Source organism: Pipistrellus hanaki (assembly GCF_964339955.1).
Source record: "Pipistrellus hanaki genome assembly, chromosome: 14".
Taxonomy (NCBI): Eukaryota; Metazoa; Chordata; class Mammalia; order Chiroptera; family Vespertilionidae; genus Pipistrellus; species Pipistrellus hanaki.
Genome location: NC_140516.1, coordinates 1,229,944 through 1,248,468, shown reverse-complemented (window position 1 = coordinate 1,248,468; position 18,525 = coordinate 1,229,944). Strand labels below are relative to the sequence as shown.

Here is an 18,525-nt window from a genome sequence, read left to right as displayed (position 1 = left end):
CCCGAGAAGCCGCTCTCCGGGCGGAGCGGGCGCCCCTGACGGACGTTTCCCTTTCAGAGAGCGGACGTGGCCATCTCCGCCATCACCATCACCCCCGAGCGGGAGAGCGTGGTGGACTTCAGCAAGCGCTACATGGACTACTCGGTGGGCGTCCTGCTGCGGAAGCCCGAGGAGAAGATCAGCATCTTCTCGCTCTTCGCGCCCTTCGACTTCGCCGTCTGGGCCTGCATCGCGGCCGCCATCCCCGTGGTGGGCGTGCTCATCTTCGTGCTGAGCCGCATGCAGGCCGCGGCGGCTCCGGGCGCGGCCCAGCCCCGGCCGGCCGCCTCTGCCACCGTGCACAGCGCCATCTGGATCGTCTATGGCGCCTTCGTCCAGCAAGGTACCTGTGTGTCCGGCGCGGACCGCCTGGGAGAACCGGCCTGTTGGCAGTGTTCCTGGAAGCATGTTGCCAAAGCCATTGCCACGCGGTGTTATTTCCTCTGGGGCAGTGCCTGCACGGGCTGCACCCAGTTCCCCTGCGAAACGCCACAGAGAAATCACGTGATAGCAGACCGCGACTTCGAATCCTGACTCCCCACTGTAGACAGAGTGGTTGTGGCATTCCACCAGGCAGTCCCTTCCCATGTCAGACAGTTCTGTGCACGCAGGTTGGCAAGCCAAAGGCATCTGGCTTCAACTTGAAGCCCTGTGGGAAAACATGACAACCGCTTTGCAATGATCTAGGAGCACTGCAGCCCGCCCGTGCGGGGAGAGCCATGGGGGGTGGGAGAGGGGATAGCCGTGCGGGGGAGAGCCATGGGGGGGATAGCCGTGCGGGGAGAGCCATGGGGGGGAGAGCCGTGCGGGGAGAGCCATGGGGGGGATAGCCGTGCGGGGAGAGCCATGGGGGGGGAGAGCCATGGGGGGGAGAGCCGTGGGGGGGGAGCCATGGGGGGAGAGCCATGGGGGGGGAGAGCCATGGGGGGGAGAGCCGTGGGGGGGGGAGAGCCGTGGGGGGAGAGCCATGGGGGGGGAGAGCCATGGGGGGGGAGAGCCATGGGGGGGGGGAGAGCCGTGGGGGGAGAGCCATGGGGGGGGAGAGCCATGGGGGGGAGAGCCGTGGGGGGGGAGCCATGGGGGGGTAGCCCTGCGGGGAGAGCCATGGGGGGGATAGCCGTGCGGGGAGAGCCATGGGGGGGGAGAGCCATGCGGGGAGAGCCATGGGGGGGGGTAGCCGTGCGGGGAGAGCCATGGGTAGGGATAGCCGTGCGGGGAGAGCCATGTTGACGGGCGGGGGGGCCGGGAGGGCGAGGAGGGGATAGCTGTGTGTGTGTGGGGGGGCGGGGGGGGAAGGGGAGATAGCCGTGTGTTGGTGAGCCATGGGGTGGGGGGAGAGGATAGCCGTGTGGGGAAGAGAAAGTCTGGCCCAGATGCCTGGGTAGTTGGGTGGTGCCTGTGGAGGGACAGGATCGTGCTGTTTCCACCAGAAACACGGATTGGGATTCCCTGTCTGGCTATGGCGCAGCTTGCACCCAGCAGAGCTGTTGGCAGGCTGGTAAGGAGGGCCGCGGAGCTGCTCCTGTGGCCACGGAGGAGCCGGGAGAGCTCTGCTCGCAGAGGCAGCCCCCCTGAGGCCCAGGGCCATGATGGGGGCTGCCGGCAGCAGCGGGCGGCACGCCTCACGCTGAGGTCGGAAGTTCGCTCGGGACGCCGGGCAGGAGGTAATTCATGTCTGCAGAGTGGCCCACGCGGGTCCGTGTGACCTGGAAGGGCCCGGGCCTGCCCTCAGCCAGGTGGCGCCCGCGTCCTCACTCAGTGAGCGGAGCCTGCTACCCCGGAGAGTTGGATGTAGGGCTTTATCCTTGGTGCGTTGACAGGAATCACGCCAGGAAAAGGACAATCCTGGCTCCTCCGTGCCCTCTGGTCCTCCATCCTCTCCAAGCCGGTGCCTGAGGCTCTTTCCCGGACTGCCACGGCGCCACCCAAGCTGGCAGCCTCCCGGTGCCCAGCCCAGCACAGGGGAGGCTCCCCGCCCAGAGCGGGTCCGGGAGGGGGCGGGAGGGCAGTGGAGCCAACCTCTGCTCCGCTCCTCCCAGGTGGCGAGTCCTCCGTGAACTCCATGGCCATGCGCATCGTGATGGGAAGCTGGTGGCTCTTCACCCTCATCGTGTGCTCCTCTTACACGGCCAACCTTGCTGCCTTCCTCACCGTGTCCAGGATGGACAACCCCATAAGGTAAGACCACCCGCTTCCAGAGCTGGGACAGTCAGCTGGGCCTCACCCCAGGCACTCAGACTCCATCCCAGACCTACAGATTTCATGGTCGCAATCTTGAATGCATGAAGAGCTTTGCTCCTGTTGTATTTTATTTTATGCACAATTACCTAAATGTGTAAACGCATTCATATTTCTCTGAACATTTAAATGCTTCTTAGACTAATAAATCAGAACATTAAAAGTTAACCAATTAAATTTTTCTCAGACATTTAAACATTGATTAAAAAATGATTTAATAAAAAGTTTCTAAACATCCCATTAAAAATAATTAAAACCAAAAGTCTAATATATTTTGAAAAACTTCAAACACCTTAAAATTATTTTTAAGAACATGTTAATTATCTTAGTGATTAGAAAACTTATTTAACTTATATTTGTAAAATTATAAAAATATTGAATCTAGGGACTAAAAATATTTCTTCATCTTACCAAAATGCTATAAAAAATGGCATAAAAGACTTAGTTGTACATGGTGAAATAACTTGGAAAGGTCTTCACAGAAAAATTTCAATTTTTATGAGGTCCAACTTATAAATTTATTCTTTTGTGGGCCATGCTTTGGCCTGAATTTAACTCGCCCAGCCCTAGACCCTGAAGATATCCCCTGTTTGGGGGTTCTTTTCCTCAAAAGTTTGTAGTTTTATATTTCAGTATATAGTTAATTTTGAGTTGACTTATGCATAAGGTTTAGGTTGAGTTCTAGTTAATCCTGTTTCTGTCTAAGGATGCTCACCTGATCGGCGCCTTTTATAAAAAAAGGCTGTCCCTCCTTTATTTAGTAACTTGTCAGGAACCAGTTGGGCCTATTTGTGGGGTCTTTTTCTGAGTTCTCCTTTCAGTCCCATTGGTCTGTGTGCCATCCCTTTCCCAACAGCCCAGTGATATTATCACCGAGCAGAGTCAGCCCACTGTCTTTATCACCGAGCGCAGAGTCAGCCCACTGTCTATCACCGAGCACAGAGTCAGCCCACTGTCTTTATCACTGAGCACAGAGTCAGCCCACTGTCTTTATCACTGAGCACAGAGTCAGCCCACTGTCTATCACCGAGCGCAGAGTCAGCCCACTGTCTTTATCACCGAGCACAGAGTCAGCCCACTGTCTATCACCGAGCGCAGAGTCAGCCCACTGTCTATCACCGAGCACAGAGTCAGCCCACTGTCTTTATCACTGAGCACAGAGTCAGCCCACTGTCTTTATCACTGAGCACAGAGTCAGCCCACTGTCTATCACCGAGCGCAGAGTCAGCCCACTGTCTTTATCACCGAGCACAGAGTCAGCCCACTGTCTATCACCGAGCGCAGAGTCAGCCCACTGTCTATCACCGAGCTCAGAGTCAGCCCACTGTCTATCACCGAGCACAGAGTCAGCCCACTGTCTTTATCACTGAGCACAGAGTCAGCCCACTGTCTTTATCACCGAGCACAGAGTCAGCTCACTGTCTTTATCACCGAGCGCAGAGTCAGCCCACTGTCTATCACCGAGCACAGAGTCAGCCTGGATCCTGGACAGAGTGTTCCTCCCATTTTATTCTTCTTCATCAAGATGGTGTTAACTATTGTAGGGTCTGTGCCTTTACATATAAAGGCTGGAGTAAGTTTGTTTATGTCTATAAAACCTTTTTCTGGGGTTAATAGAATTGTATTAATTATAGTTGTAATTGCATTAAGCCAGTAGACTATAGTTTGGTGTGAATGTTTATTGTGAATGAGTATTGGATTTTGTCAAATGCTTTCTTGCCATCACTTGACATAGACTACCATAGTTTGTAAACACCATTGATTGTTTTTCAAATATTTTATTTCTTGAATGCATCGAATGTGGTCATGGTTTATGAGTCTTGCATATATTGTTGGATTTTGCTGGTGTTCTGGCTGAGGGTGTTTGCATCTTCCTTGGTCAGAATATTGGTTTGTACTTTTATTTTTTTGTGCTTTTTGGTTGATTTTGCTAGCTAGGTGGCACAGCTATTTCCCTTTCAGAATCAAGAGTGAGACCATTTGGTTATATTTCTTCCCATGAAAGACTACTCAAACAACTTTATTTCCTTTTCTCTTTCCACTTAGTTTTTTTTTTGTTGTTGTTTTTATTTTATTTTTTTTATAGATTCTAAGTCTTTAGACACAGTTTACTATGGCCCTTTCTTTTCTTCTTATTTTGAAAAAGTAATGGTTTCTCTGAGACTTTTATTTGGCATTTGTATTCTTTTGTTTTATCCCATCCATATTTGTAGTTATTATTTGCTCTGAATTCTGGTTCAATGCTTGTTGTCTGTTTCTTTATCCCACTATCTAATCATTATTCATATCTTTATTTTGCTGAGCCTTTGTTCAGCTAGAGTAGCCCTTTGAGCAATATATTATAGCAAGAGTGATATATATATTGGAGAATTTTTTTTCAGTTGCAAATACACACACGACTCTTCTCTGAGTCCAATATCCTGGTGGCACAGTAATATTCTGTAGAACTTGTTTCATTGCCTGAATTCTGTAGAATTTGCCCCGTTGCTCTTCCTATATTAATGCTAGAGGGAAGCCTGAGACTATCCCATTTACCTCTTCCTTCTCCTGTCCTCTCCTTTCCTCGCTTCCATTCCCACTATTTTCTTTATCCTTCCCCCTTTTACTCCCTCTCTTTTCTTTCCCCCACTCTCCCCTCCAGCCCTCCCCTCTCCTTCCCTTACTCTCTTCTTCCTGTCTTCTTCTCCCCCTTTTTCCTGCTCATTTGCTTCTTCCATCTATTTTATTCCTTGTGCTCCTCCTCTGCCCTCCATTCCTCTCCCCTCCTCTCTTCCCTCTTCATCTTCCCCTTTTCCTCCTTCTCCTACCCTTTTCTCTGCCTCTCCCTCTTTACTGCCTTTCACCTTTCTCCCCCTCCTCCATGGCTTCCTCCCTTCATCTTCCAGTTTTTCCTTGTCTCCCATCACTTTCTCCTCCTCCTCCCTTGTTAGGATACCTTTTCTCTGTCATCCGTTATCCTCCCCTCCTTCCTTTTACCCTTCCTCCTCCACTTCTCATCTCCTGTGCTTTCACCTTTAGAATCAACCCTTCTAATACCTTTAAATTTAAGCGCCCATCACTATTTAATAGAGTCAACCTACATGTGATTAACCTTGCTTAGATTTCCCTTTTCATTCTGGTAGAGTTCTTCAGTATGTCCTCCAAACTTCTGATTAGATTTCCTTCAGTGTGCAGCTGATTTTCAACAATGTTAATGAGTATATAAATTCTAGTCCTGTGTTTTTATTTCCATTTATCCTTTCTTCCTCTCACTCTGTTAATATCTCCTTTATTTCTAAGCCACTGTTTATGGCAAGAGTCCTTACTACAATATAATGAATTACACCTACAGAGAAACAACTATTTAAGAAATTTTACTTCATTTTCTTTTTATTTTTTTAATATATATTTTATTGATATTTTACAGAGAGGAGAAAGGGAGAGAGATAGCTAGAAACATCGATGAGAGAGAAACATAGACCAGCTGCCTCTTGCACACCCCCTATTGGGGATGTGCCCGCAACCAATGTACATGCCCTTGACCGGAATCGAACCTGGGACCTTTCAGTCCACAGATTGACACTCTACCACTGAGCCAAACCTGTTTCGGCTCATTTTCTTAACATATATTTTCTAAGCATGTGTTTAGAATATTTAATGCAATACATTATTTTAAAGTGCTGAGTCCTTTCTTAATGCCTGCATGTTGTTGTCTTGATGTTTAGTTTGCTATTTCTTGATTCTGAACCCTTTCCAGAAACAGGCAGGTAGGGTCTCCTAGGTAACCAGTGGTACCTGGCTACAGGTGGCTCATCCTCTCGGGATGTAACCTGGGCATGAGTGTACAGGCAGAGGCTGTGCCGGAAGCAGCCGTCACCAGCCTGGCCTCAGTGGGAAGCTTTGGAGGTTTGTCCTAGTGACAGAGTTTCTGTTTCCAGAATTATGACGGACGCAGCCTTTCCACAGTAAGAACAGCCATAGCGCAGCTTTGTCACCCTCTTTCTGCATTTCTATTTTCTGTGTCAGAGACAAATGCCAGTGCCTGGGGTTTGCGACCACTGTTCCCTGCAGAGCCCAGAGAAACTAGGGCCTCCCATCGCGGTGACTTGGAGCTGCTTTGCCTGTGTAGGTATAAATAAAGTCCACTGAGATGGTGCATGTTCGGGAAGCAAGAGATCCCTGGCTGGAGTATCATCCTGCACACTGAAGGGTTGCAGGTTTGATTCCCAGTCAGGGCATATACCTGGGTTGGGGATTCAGCAGGTTTCTGGAAAGATGAAAGGTGGGTCTTTGTCTTTCAGAGACATATCTTTCTTATTAATCCCAACGATCTTCAACCTATACATTCTCAAATGAATAGAAAACTATTCAATAATAAGTGATCACCCTTAAAAATACTAAGTTACTTTGCATATAAATATTTTATTCTTTATTTTGTTAATGGGATGTATTTCACTGACTGATTTACAAATGTTAAACAATCTTTGCAATTCTAAGATAAATCTCAAAGGACATGTGTATAATCCTTTTAACGTATTGCCAAATCTGGTTGCTAACATTTTGTTGATAATTTTTGCATCTATATTCATCAAGGATATTGGCCTATGATTTTTTTTTTGTTCTTTTTGTAATGTCTTTGGTTTTGCTATCAGGAAAAAAATGTTTTGTAGAGTGAATTTACGGTCATTCTTCTCTCTGATTTTTTAAAAGGAGCTTTTTTCTTGTGCTCACACATCTACACATTTTCAGAGGGGAATACTATCTAATAAGCAGGGAATGTGCTAATATACCCTCATGCTATTGGGAAGATGGTGGTGCCCACAGCCAATAAGGAGGGAATATGCTCATTTATTGCCAGGACCTCAAAAATGGCAGCGCCCACAGCCACAAGATGGTGGCGCCCCAGTCCCCTCAGCCCCGCCAGGGCGGCAGGTGCACTGCAAGGCTGGACCCGCCCCCAGACAGGTCTGGTCGTTCTGCACACCTGCCTGTAGAGTCCCCCAGCCCCCTCAGCCCCTAGCTACCCAGAGCCAGCCCAAAGCTTACCTGCATCTTGAATGTTGGCTGCCCAGCCACCCAGGATTGGCCTGAGGCTTGTGCTGCCCGCAGTGGCAACAGCAGAGGTGTGATGGGGTATCACCGTCCCCTGATCGCTGGGTGGATTCCAGCCCCTGAGGGCTCCCAGACTGTGAGAGGGGGCAGGCCGGGCTGAGGGAACTCCCTCTCCAGTGCATGAATTTTCATGCACCGGGCCTCTAGTATAAATATAAAAAAAACAGAACTCACCAATAGTCTAATTCAGGGGTCTTCAAACTACGGCCCGCGGGCCGCATGCGGCCCGCAGAGGAGTCTGATCCGGCCCGCCAGGTTTTTTGGGCAGTGAGCGCAGCCGAGGTGTTACAGTAGGAATTAGTAGTTCATATAGTCCGGCCCTCCAGCTCTCTGAGGGACTGTGATCTGGCCCCCACTTTAAAAAGTTTGAGGACCCCTGGTCCCAAGTTATTTTTCCTTTCAATCATCTTGCTATAAAAATTACCACTATTCCATAAAACTTGCTGTAAACTTATTATAAAGTGGTGTATCATTTTTTGCAGTTTTATGGTAAATAAAAAGTCTAGATGACCTTGGGTTTGGTGATGACTTCTTATATTCAACACCAATTCAGAACAATCAATAATAGATTGATAAGTTAGACTTCATTACAGTAAAAACAGTTCTCTGAGACAGACACTTAAGAAAATGAGAAGACAAGTCACAGATTGTGAGAAAAATCTTTGCAAAACTTATTAGATAAAAGAGATATCCAAATATATAAAGAACTATTTAAATAGTAATGAAGAAAACAACCTATTTTTTAAATGAGCCACAAGTGAACAGACATCTCACCAAAGAAGATAAAAATATGGTAAAAAAAAAAAAAAAAGAAAAGAAAAGAAAAAAAAGCAGATGAAAAGGTGCTCAATATTAGGGAACTGAAAATAAAACAAAATAAGATGCCACTACACACCTGTTAGTATGGCCACAATGCAAAACACTGACACCACAAATGCTGCTGAGACTGGGAAGCAACAGGATCTCTCTTTTATTGCTGGTGGGAATTCAAAATGGTGGAGTCGCTTTCGAAGAAAGTTTAACAGTTTCTTGGAAAACTAAATGAACTCATGCTCTTTATCTCAGTAGTCATGCTCCTTGGTATTTATGTAAATGAATTAAAAACACATATGAACACAAAAACATTCACATAAATCATTATAGCAATTTTATTTACCAATATGTGGAGGCAACCAAGATGTCCTTTAGTATATATAAAAGAGAGATATATGGTGTTTTTTGATGAGATGCCAATTTTAAGATAAATTTGCGGATAAAATGGGGAGAAATATGAGCTGGACAGGGCTAGGATAAATCAAGTAGGACAAATAAAGCCAACTTAATAATTTTTAATTGATCGTGCTATTGGTGTTATATATAAAAAAAGCATAGACAAACTAAAGATGGATTAATAACTTTTATTTTTAAATCACTTTTTATTTTTCAAGTACATTTGACATACAATATAATGTAAGTTTCAGGTGTACACCCCAGTAATTAGACATTATAAAACTTATTAAGTGATTATCTAAAAAAATCAGTGTGGAGGAGCAAATAGTTAGGGGTGATCAGGCCAGCAGGGGAGGGCAGTTGGGGTGATCATGTCAGCAGAGGAGGGCAGTTGGGGGCAATCAAGCTGGCAGGCAGAGACTGTTAGAAGCGATCAGGTAGGCAGGGGAGCAGTTAGGTGCCAGTGGTCCGGATTGTGAGAAAGATGTCCAACTACCAGTTTAGGCCCGATTCCACTAAACAAGCAGTTGGATATACGCTGAGGGGTTCAGGGCATATATTGGAGAGGGTAAAGGCCAGGCTGAGGGAGTCCCCCCATGCATGAATTTCATGCACTGGGCCTCTAATTAGAATATAATTGACTATATTCCCTATGGTGTACTCCAGCGTTTTTCAACCGCTGTTCCGCGGCACACTAGTGTGCCGCGAGATGTTGCCTGGTGTGCCGTAGGTGCAGACAAGACAAGAATTTTATAATTTTTCACTATTTTGTTTACTTAATATTTCATAATAAAGTAATTATAAAATACTTTTTTGTGTTTATTTGATTCCTATTCAAGAGAATTACTTTATATATAGTCAATATAGGCACAGAGTTAAATTTTTTAACATTTTCTAATGGTGGTGTGCCTCGTGATTTTTTTTCATGAAACAAGTGTGCCTTTGCCCAAAAAAGGTTGAAAAACACTGGTGTACTCTACACCCCCTTGACTATACTATAACTACTAATTTGTACTTCTAAATCACTTTGCTTTTCCCACTCCCCTACACACAAATCTGGCAACTGTCAAAATGTCATATGATCTATGAGTCTGATTCTGTTCTGTTTGTTTATTTTGATTTTTAGATTTAGTTGTTCATAGATATGTATTTATTGCCATTTTATTGTTCATATTTAAAAAATTTTTTTTCTTCTTAAAGAAGACCCTTTAGCATTTCATGTAATTCTGGCTTGGTGGTGATGAACACTTTTAGTTGTTTCTTGTCTGGGAAGCTCTTTACCTGATCTTCCATCAATTCTAAATGATAGCTTTGCTATATAGAGTGATATTGATTATAGATTCTTGCTTTTCATCACTTTGAATATTTCTTGCCACTTCCATTTGGCCTGTCAGTTTCTGTTGAGAAATCAGCTGACAGTCTTATGGGCACTCCCTTGTAGGTAACTAACTGCTTTTCTCTTGCTGCTTTTAAAATTCTCTCTTCATCTTTAACCTTTTGCATTTTAATTATGATGTGCCTTGGAGTATGCCCGTTTGGATTGATTTTGTTTGGAATTCTCTAGGCTTCCTGGACTTGTATGTTTATTTCTTTCACCAGGTAAGGGACATTTTCTGTTATTCTTTCAAAAAAGTTTTCAATTCTTTGCTCCCTCTCTTCTTCCAGCACCCCCATGACACAAATGTTGGTACATCTGAAATTGTCTCAGAGACTTCTTACACTAACCTCATGTTTTTGGATTCTTTTATTCCTTTTGCTGTTCTAATTGGGTGTTTTTTTTTTATTTCCATATATTCCAAATAGCTCATTTGATTCTTGATGTCCACTACTCTACTATTGATTCCTTGCAGTAAATTATTCTTTATTTCAGTAAGTGTATCCTTCATTTATGACTGGTTTATTTTTATATTGTTGATGGTTCAATAAGTTCCTTGAAGTTATATCTAAGTTCCTTGAAGTTCTCAGTAAGTTCTTTGAGTATCCTCATAACTATTGTTTTGAACTCTGTATCTGGTAGTTTGCTTGCTTCATTCTTTTTCTGGAGATTTCTTCCATTCTTTCATTACCAACATATTTCTTTGTCTGCATTTTGGCTGCTTCCCGGTGTTGGTTTTATGTCTTAGGTAGAGCTGCTATGTCTCCCAGATGTGGTAGAGTGCCTTGTGTAGGGGGTATCCTATAGGTCATAGTGACTCAGCCTCCCCAGCCACCTGAGCTGGGCACTCCAGGTGTGCCCCTATATTGGCTGTGTGCACTGTCCTGATGAGCCTAATTTCTGTTGGCATCACTGGGCGGGATTGACCTCCAGGCCAATCAGCTGTGAGGACCAGCTGCAGCACCTGAGGAAGAGCTGCTCTGCAGGAGTCACCCCTGTGGAGCAGGATTTGCCTCAATGGGGCTTTGGTGCTCCTGGAGTCTGTCCCTTGAGTGTGTCACTCATTGATGTCTTAGGGTTGAAATCTGGCATAGTCTGAAGCTGACCACTGGGTGCACTGGCTCTGGGGCCTCCAGGAGGTTCAAAATCAGCCACTGTCTGTGCCCTTTCTGCAACAGAACAATCTGACAATGGCTGGTACTTATATTGAACTCAAAGGTGCCAGGAGGAGCAAAACTATGAAACAAGGTTGAATGCCACTAGTGCTGGGCATGTGGCATGCTGAGGCCAGCTGTTGCTTGTTTGAGAGATTTTAGGGAGACTAAAGCATGAGGCAATGGAGTTGAAAGCCTCTAAAAATGGCTTGGATTTTAGAGACCCCACCCCCTGCAAGTGTTGGGGTGGGGTCTCAGGGAATGACCAGGTGTGGCAAAAAGTATGAGCCAGGCTGATGGGGAATCAAATATGGTGCCTGCCAGTTGGTTCTGTGGGGGAGGTCTCATCAAAGGAACTGTGGCCTCTGCCAACACTTCTGTCTGGGAGAAAGCTGCCCTAGTTCTTGCCCTGATGCCAGACAAGTTAGTTCCTCCCCATGTGTCCCTGAATCCTTTTAAGCTGCTGCCCCAGAGCTGGAGCTCTGAGGTATTGAGTCCACTGGGATCAGATATAAACGTGTGGTTGGACATCCCTCTTATAATCCAGGACTACTGGCTCCAAACCACTCACCTCCCTCTGCCTGATTATCCCTAACTCCTTCTGCCTGCCAGCCTGATCACCCCCTAACTGCTCCCCGGCCATCCCAATTGCTCCTAACTGCCCTCCCCTGCTGGCCTAGTTGCCCCCAACTGTCCTCTCCTACAAGCCTGTCCCCTCCAACTGCCCTCCTCTGCTGGCCTGGTCCCCCCCAACTGCCTTCCCCTGAGGGCCTGAGTCCCCACCCCAACTGTCCTCCCCTGCAGGCCTGCCACCCACAACTGTCCTCCCTTGCAGGCCTGGTCCACCCAACTGCTGTCCCCTGTTGGCCTGGTCACCCATAAATGCTCTCCCTGCTGGCCTGATCATCCACAACTGCCCTCCCCTGCAGGCTGGTCCCCCCAACTTCCCTATCCTGTAGGCCTGGTCCCCCCCCCCCCCAACTGCCCTCCCTTTAAGTCTGATTCCCTCCAACTGTCTTCTCCTGCTGGCCTAGTCTCCTCCAACTGCTCTCCCTGCTGGCCTGATTGCCCACAACTGCCCTCCCCTGCAGGCCTGGTCACCCCTAACTGCCCCCAACAGCCCTCCCCTGCAGGCCATCTTGTGTCCACATGGGAGCAGCCATCTTTGACCACATGGGGGCAGCCATCTTGTGTCTTGGAGTGATGGTTAATGCATATTACTTTTTCATTAGTTAGGATTCTAATTTATAGATAAAGATATTGAACAGGAATCATAAACAGATGAATATGACCTAAAATCACTTCCTAAGCTTTTGGGAGGTAGCACAATATTTAAAATATTTGAATTTAATGGTCTTGGTTGTGATAGCACTCTTCAGTTGCTTCTGCTGACTTCACTCTTCCACCATCAAGCCATTCCCATTTGAAATGTCTGCAATGGAAGGCCAAGTGGCCATGGCTGAGCAAGTCCTCCAGATCGTCTTATTCAGAATGTGGCACACAGAGCAGCACTGCTGGCATAAGCTGGAACCTCACCTTAGATCTCCTGAATCGGGATCTGTACCTCGTCAGGTCTCAGGGGAAGACAGATGATGTTTATTCACATTGCAGTTTGATAAGTACTGTCTCTGATGATAAGAAAATGATGTCTGAAATTCCAGCAACCTGAGTGATTGGTTGTATCTAACAAATGAAGTTTATTAGAGCTACACGTCAGTTCTTCTTGCCTTTGGGCATCACACACTGGAAAAGAAAGGCAGTGCTTATTAATGGGCCTCCTGAAAAAGAATATCCAAGTTCCTCTACATGCCACGATGGAGTAACAGCAGGTCCAATCACATGAGAACTGGTGCTGACAAGCATAGAACTGGAAACAAATGCTGTCTACAAGCATTTTGAACATAAAGGTGCACATGGACTGAGAGGAAATGGAACCTGGGCTGTGAAAACAGCAAGCCTATGAAAGCTGGTGAGGCTCCTTCAATATCAGACAAAGTAGATGATACCAGAGGTCAGCAGTTTTCAACCATTTCATCTCATGGCACACATAAACTAATTATGAGCATTCTGTGACACACCAAAAAATTTATTGTATTTTTTTTGTAGATCAGAAAAAAAAAAAAAAAAAAAAAAGGTAATTTTGATTCATTTACACCAGACAGCCATTGTTGTGTGGTTGTTATTTTTTTTTTATTTGACAGTCAGTGCCCCTGACTGGATAGCATGTTTCAAAAATACTTGAGGCACACCAGCTGAAAATTGTTGCCATAGAGTATTATATAGGTATATGGGATAAAGAGGCACATTCCACAATGATAGAAGGCTCAATTTCACTGGAAAAACAACTATTCTAAATATGTATGCATCTAATAATAAAGTGTCAACATTTATGAGGGGACATTTGACAAATCTAATGGGAGACATAGTCAAATCTAAAATAGTAAAAAAATTAACTTTATTTTCTTAAAATTTGACATAAACTAAAGAGCAGTAAAACTATAGAAGATATAAACGACATTATCAACTAACTTGACATAATCAATATTTCTAGAACACTACACCAACAATTGTAGAGTGCACATTCTTTACTAGTGTTCATGGGTCAGCCAGTAAGACAGATCACTCATTGGTTCATAGAGTTAAATCTTACTAAATTTAAAAAAGAGTAAAATGTTGACAACCATGTTATACTGCTACTAGAGGCCCAGTGCATGGAATTCATACATGGGGACAGGGTCCTTCAGCTTGGCCTGCACCCTCTCCAATCCGGGATCTTACTATATCTTTTATTAAAAGGATAATACAAAAATATTATAAGCAAATTAGGCAAATATATTCAATAACTTAGGTAAATACAACTTATAAAATGCAATTTAAGAAGAAATCTTAGTATTTATATATCATTTGACAACATTGGATTTATAGACCTTACTACAAGTGAAGTTCCAGGTCCAAGTGCTGTCACTGCTCTCCTGCATTTAATAGAATAACACTAGTTGTAAACTCTTTCAGAAAATTGAGACAAAAGTGTTTTAAATTAAAATAATGAAATTGGCATAACCCTGATAACAAAAACTTAAAAAGATATTACAAGAAAATAAAGTTACTGGCCAATATTCCCAGTGAACTTAGAGGCAAATATCCTAAACTAAATAGTCACAGATTGAATCTAGCAATATGTAAAAATACATCATATTCAAGTGGATTTTTATTCCCAGGATAATAGCTTATTTTAATATACAAGAACCAATCAATGTGATTCACTACATTAACAAAATAAAGAAAAATAATTATATAATCATTTCATTTGATAAAATTCAATATCCACTTATAATTAAAAATCTATATATATATATTGTAAAAGACTAATATGCTAACTGTCTGAATATCTGGGTAATGATGTCACATAGCAAGCCCTGCTTCCTCTCTCTAGCCACTAGCCTCCTTGCAGTTTCTTCAGCCCAGCAACAAGACTTGCTTTATAGCCAGGTGGAAACATTTTACACTTTAACTAAATGTCTGTGAAGCATTTTCCCATGTGATCCTCACAGAAGTCCTGGAGTAAGTAAATCGGAGACTTGATGGAATTCTATTTTCATTAGCTGGAAAACAGAAATTTAGAAAGCTTAGATACTTGACCATCTGAGAAGAAGCAAGAAATGGTGGACCTTGAAAATGACTTCAGGTTTTCTCACTGGGCAGAATATTGTCAAACACTGCTGCAGTTAAATATTTTACCCTTTGTTCTCCCTGCGTGATCTGCAATAATAATCTGCTTTGTGTTGATATTTACTGCTGTGTTTCTGACAATTACCTGAAAGAGAAGTTGGAGGGCTCACTGGGCTGGAAAAAGTTTAGCTACATCAGAAAGCAGGTCTAATTAATCAAGTTTATTCTATATATATATATAAAAGGCTAAGTTGACTTGTGCATGCATGATACATATAGAGCTCTCACTGGCACCAATTGCATGCATGTATTTCAATTTGTGATTGTCAGTTGTGAATTTGGTTGGCACTTCTAGTATAAAGAAAGGGCAAATAGTGATATTAAAATATTTCTTCTAATTAATTTACTTTCAATGTACATGAATTTGTGCACCAGGCCACTATTAAGTAAGTAATGACCTGATAACGGGCACAGTGAACTGCCTGCTGGGAATGTGCTTAATGATGGCATCTGGGCTGCTTCTCCGCAGCCAGCAATAGCGCCGCTCTGCAGGCCACGCCTGAGCACAAGCGTAAAAGACAGAAAAGGCAAGCAGTTTGAAAGTGACACGTAAAACTGTCTTTATTTCCTGATAACATGGCAGTCTTTGTAGAAAATCCTAACAATGTTGCAGTAAATTTAAATCTAATTAATAAATCTTCACAGGCTTCAGGAAAGGAGGGATTATACAGAAATCAATGATTGTCTTTATACACTAACAACCAACACCTGAGACCATGTTAAAATATAGTTACCGAAGCATCCAAAGTATGCAGTTCTTAGGAATACATTTTAAAAAGATGTGTAAGAATTATGTTCTTAGTGGAAAACCTAGGTGAAAATATTTTCAAGAGAAATTAAAGGAGATATAAATAAATGTAGAGATATCCAATATTCATGGATTGAAAGACTCAATATGTTGAGATGACAAATCTTCCAAATTGAGATATAGATTCAATAATGCAATCCTCATCAAAATCCCAGCAGACATTTTTTAAATATATCTTATTGATTTTTTTATAGATAGGGAGGGAGAGGGACAGAGAGTTGGAAACACTGATGAGAGAGAAACATTGATCAGCTGCCTCCTGCACACGTCCTACTGGAATCAAGGTACATGCCCTTGATCAGAATTGAACCTGGTACCTTTCAGTATGCAGGCTGACACTCTATCCACTGAACCAAACCGGTTAGGGCCCAGCAGACTTTTTACAGAAGGTAGAATTGGACAAGATTGTTCTAAAATAAATGGATATTGAATAGAGACATTATTTTGAAAAAGAAGAATAGAGTTAGGAGACTAACAGTACTTGATTTCAAGACTTCCTATGGAGCTGTGAAGGCCTCTCATTTCTCGGTACTCCAGTGCTCCCTGGCTTCTGTCTGTGTCTCAGAATCACAGTTGGTTTTTGCTCTGTGGCCTTTACCAACACTGGCCCACATTTTTGGACCATCTCTGCTTTTATCTAGACCATAACACCTCATCCTTCCTGTCTCTGCAGGATCTCCTCCTCACAGCAGCTTCCTGGATCTCCTCCAGTTAAATTACGATGTTTCATTTGTCTCTGTCTTAGACTCCAGCACGTTTATTTCTTAGCAATGATCACACTGCGTAACTATGGATTGGCGTGTTCGCTTTTGTTCAATATACATCCATCCTTGAGATAATAAGCTCCATGGATCTGGGACTGATTTGTCCCCCATCATATAATGATGCTCAACACAATGCCTGACACAACCCAGCCCCCACTCTGAATCCTGCAGGCTGAGAGGGTGAGCAGAGGTGCTGTTTCTCACAGCTCGGGGCTGGCGTCTGTGGTCTGTGTGCTTGCAGAGTTGGCTCCTGGCGAGAGCCCTCTTGCTGGCTTGCAGAGGTCACCTCCAGCCTGCTGTGCCCTTGCGTGGTGCAGAGAGAGGGAGCGCTGATCTCTCTTATCAGGTCACTAATCTCTTTGTAACCTCATCTAAACTACTCCTCTGCCCACCTCTAAGCACCATCACACGTGGGTTAGGACCTTAAGGTGAACTTTGGGGAGATACAAACATCAGGTCCATAGCACACAGTGTGTGTCCCCAGGACATACATTATATGGATGATTTAACTATTGGAGGTAGATTTGTGCTTTTTGGTTTATATGTAGAGAATTAGGAGCTTTGTAGAGCACAATTCCAAGATGTTGGAATTACCTAGGGAAAGAGAGAAGGATCTGTGGCATCCGACCTGTCTGCAGCCCAGTGCACACCGTGGGGAGTGGAGAATGGCTCACTCGGAGGCGGAGGCGCCTGCAGTAGCTGGGGATGCAGGCCGTCTCCTGAACCCCGAGTCCCTGGGGTGCTGTGTATTCTCTGCGTTTTGGGCCACATTCCCTGTACATCTCTCTTCAAGGGAGGAGCTAGCTTTGGTGTTTTGTTTTTCTCTGAGTGTTTACTTTTATCTTGAGAGCCAATATTTATGTTGGATCTCCAAATTGATTTGCTGGGCAGAGTTGACAGGACACCTTTTTCTAAAGGTCACATTGGAGATCTTTACATCTTTTTATTTTTCTTCCTTTTTAGTCTTCTATTGCTCCTGTCTTCTTGGCTCCACAACTGAAATGCAATTTGCAGACTACATACTGTTTCACATTTGAACCATGAGATTCATGAACTGGAGACACCAGGTTTCATAGCTGTGACAAGCCATCCGTGTGCACACACCTGCTCCAGGCTCCGTGCTCATGCTCAGGCTTAGGAATGAGCAACACATTAGCCAGAACTATAGCATCCAGGACAGCGGCTCACAGGGCAAATACGGTGGGCAGCTCTTGATGGATGCATGGCCTCCCCCCTCCTGCCACCCTCAACAAGCACACTGATGATAACATTGGAAATGGGAAGAGTGTTGGGCATGGTTAAATAACTGTCTTGAAAAACAGTTGAATTATTGAATTTTTGGTTTGATATGGTAATGGGTTTGATGTTCAGCTATGGACACATTTATAAATAATTTATTTGAAAGGCGGTTAGTGAATACTTAGAAAGGAAAAAGGGGCCCCTAGAAGGCATACCTGTTCCCCAGGATCAAATCTCAGTGGTTTAGGCTACCGTCTTTCCGTTTGTGTTTTCTGGGTTCTATGACTGCCGAGTAGCTCAGTAGGAATGGTTATTTGATTTCAGCAGTACTTTTAATGGCCATCCACAGTAATCTTGTGGATAAGATAGAAAATGTCCTTCATAGTTAAATATATTTGCAATTGGTCACAAAAACAGCTGTCCCATAGCATTAATAAAATAACACTTGGTTTACTTTGACAGATAGCTACCTCGCTGAGTGGCATAGAGTTCTGACCTTGGAACCATTGTGCTCAACAATCACCAAAGACTTACATTAAGATAGCAAGGGACACTGATCAGCTTCACAGCTGATGCAAAATGTAAAGGATGTATGATCTGTTTATTATAAGAGTATATGCTAATTAAAGACAATTAAAAACAAAAATATAAGAATGTATATTTCAATATATAATTATTTTATTGCAGATTTAATTTCTGGTACATTCATACAGGTTTGGCTTATTAAATTTTTCTCCTTAAGATAATTTTGATAAGTTGTGTGTGCTGATAATTTTTTTAAATGCTGAAAATCATTCCATGCAGTCCTTCTGTATGTGGGCTCTCCTCTCAGTCTGACTCCTGTGGAGCTGTAGAATGCTTCAGCCACAGGACAGACCC

General features: G+C 44.0%; 1 protein-coding gene across 2 annotated transcripts in view; it reads left to right on the top strand.

The window, feature by feature from the left end:
* GRID1 (glutamate ionotropic receptor delta type subunit 1) overlaps positions 1–18,525 on the top strand; it is a 478,346-nt gene that overhangs the window by 400,799 nt on the left and 59,022 nt on the right. For both annotated transcript variants that reach the window (XM_084904155.1, XM_084904154.1), the window contains 2 exons: positions 58–382; positions 2,079–2,217. In XM_084904155.1, coding sequence (XP_084760281.1) covers positions 58–382; positions 2,079–2,217 — 464 coding nt within the window. The remainder of the gene's footprint in view (positions 1–57; positions 383–2,078; positions 2,218–18,525) is intronic.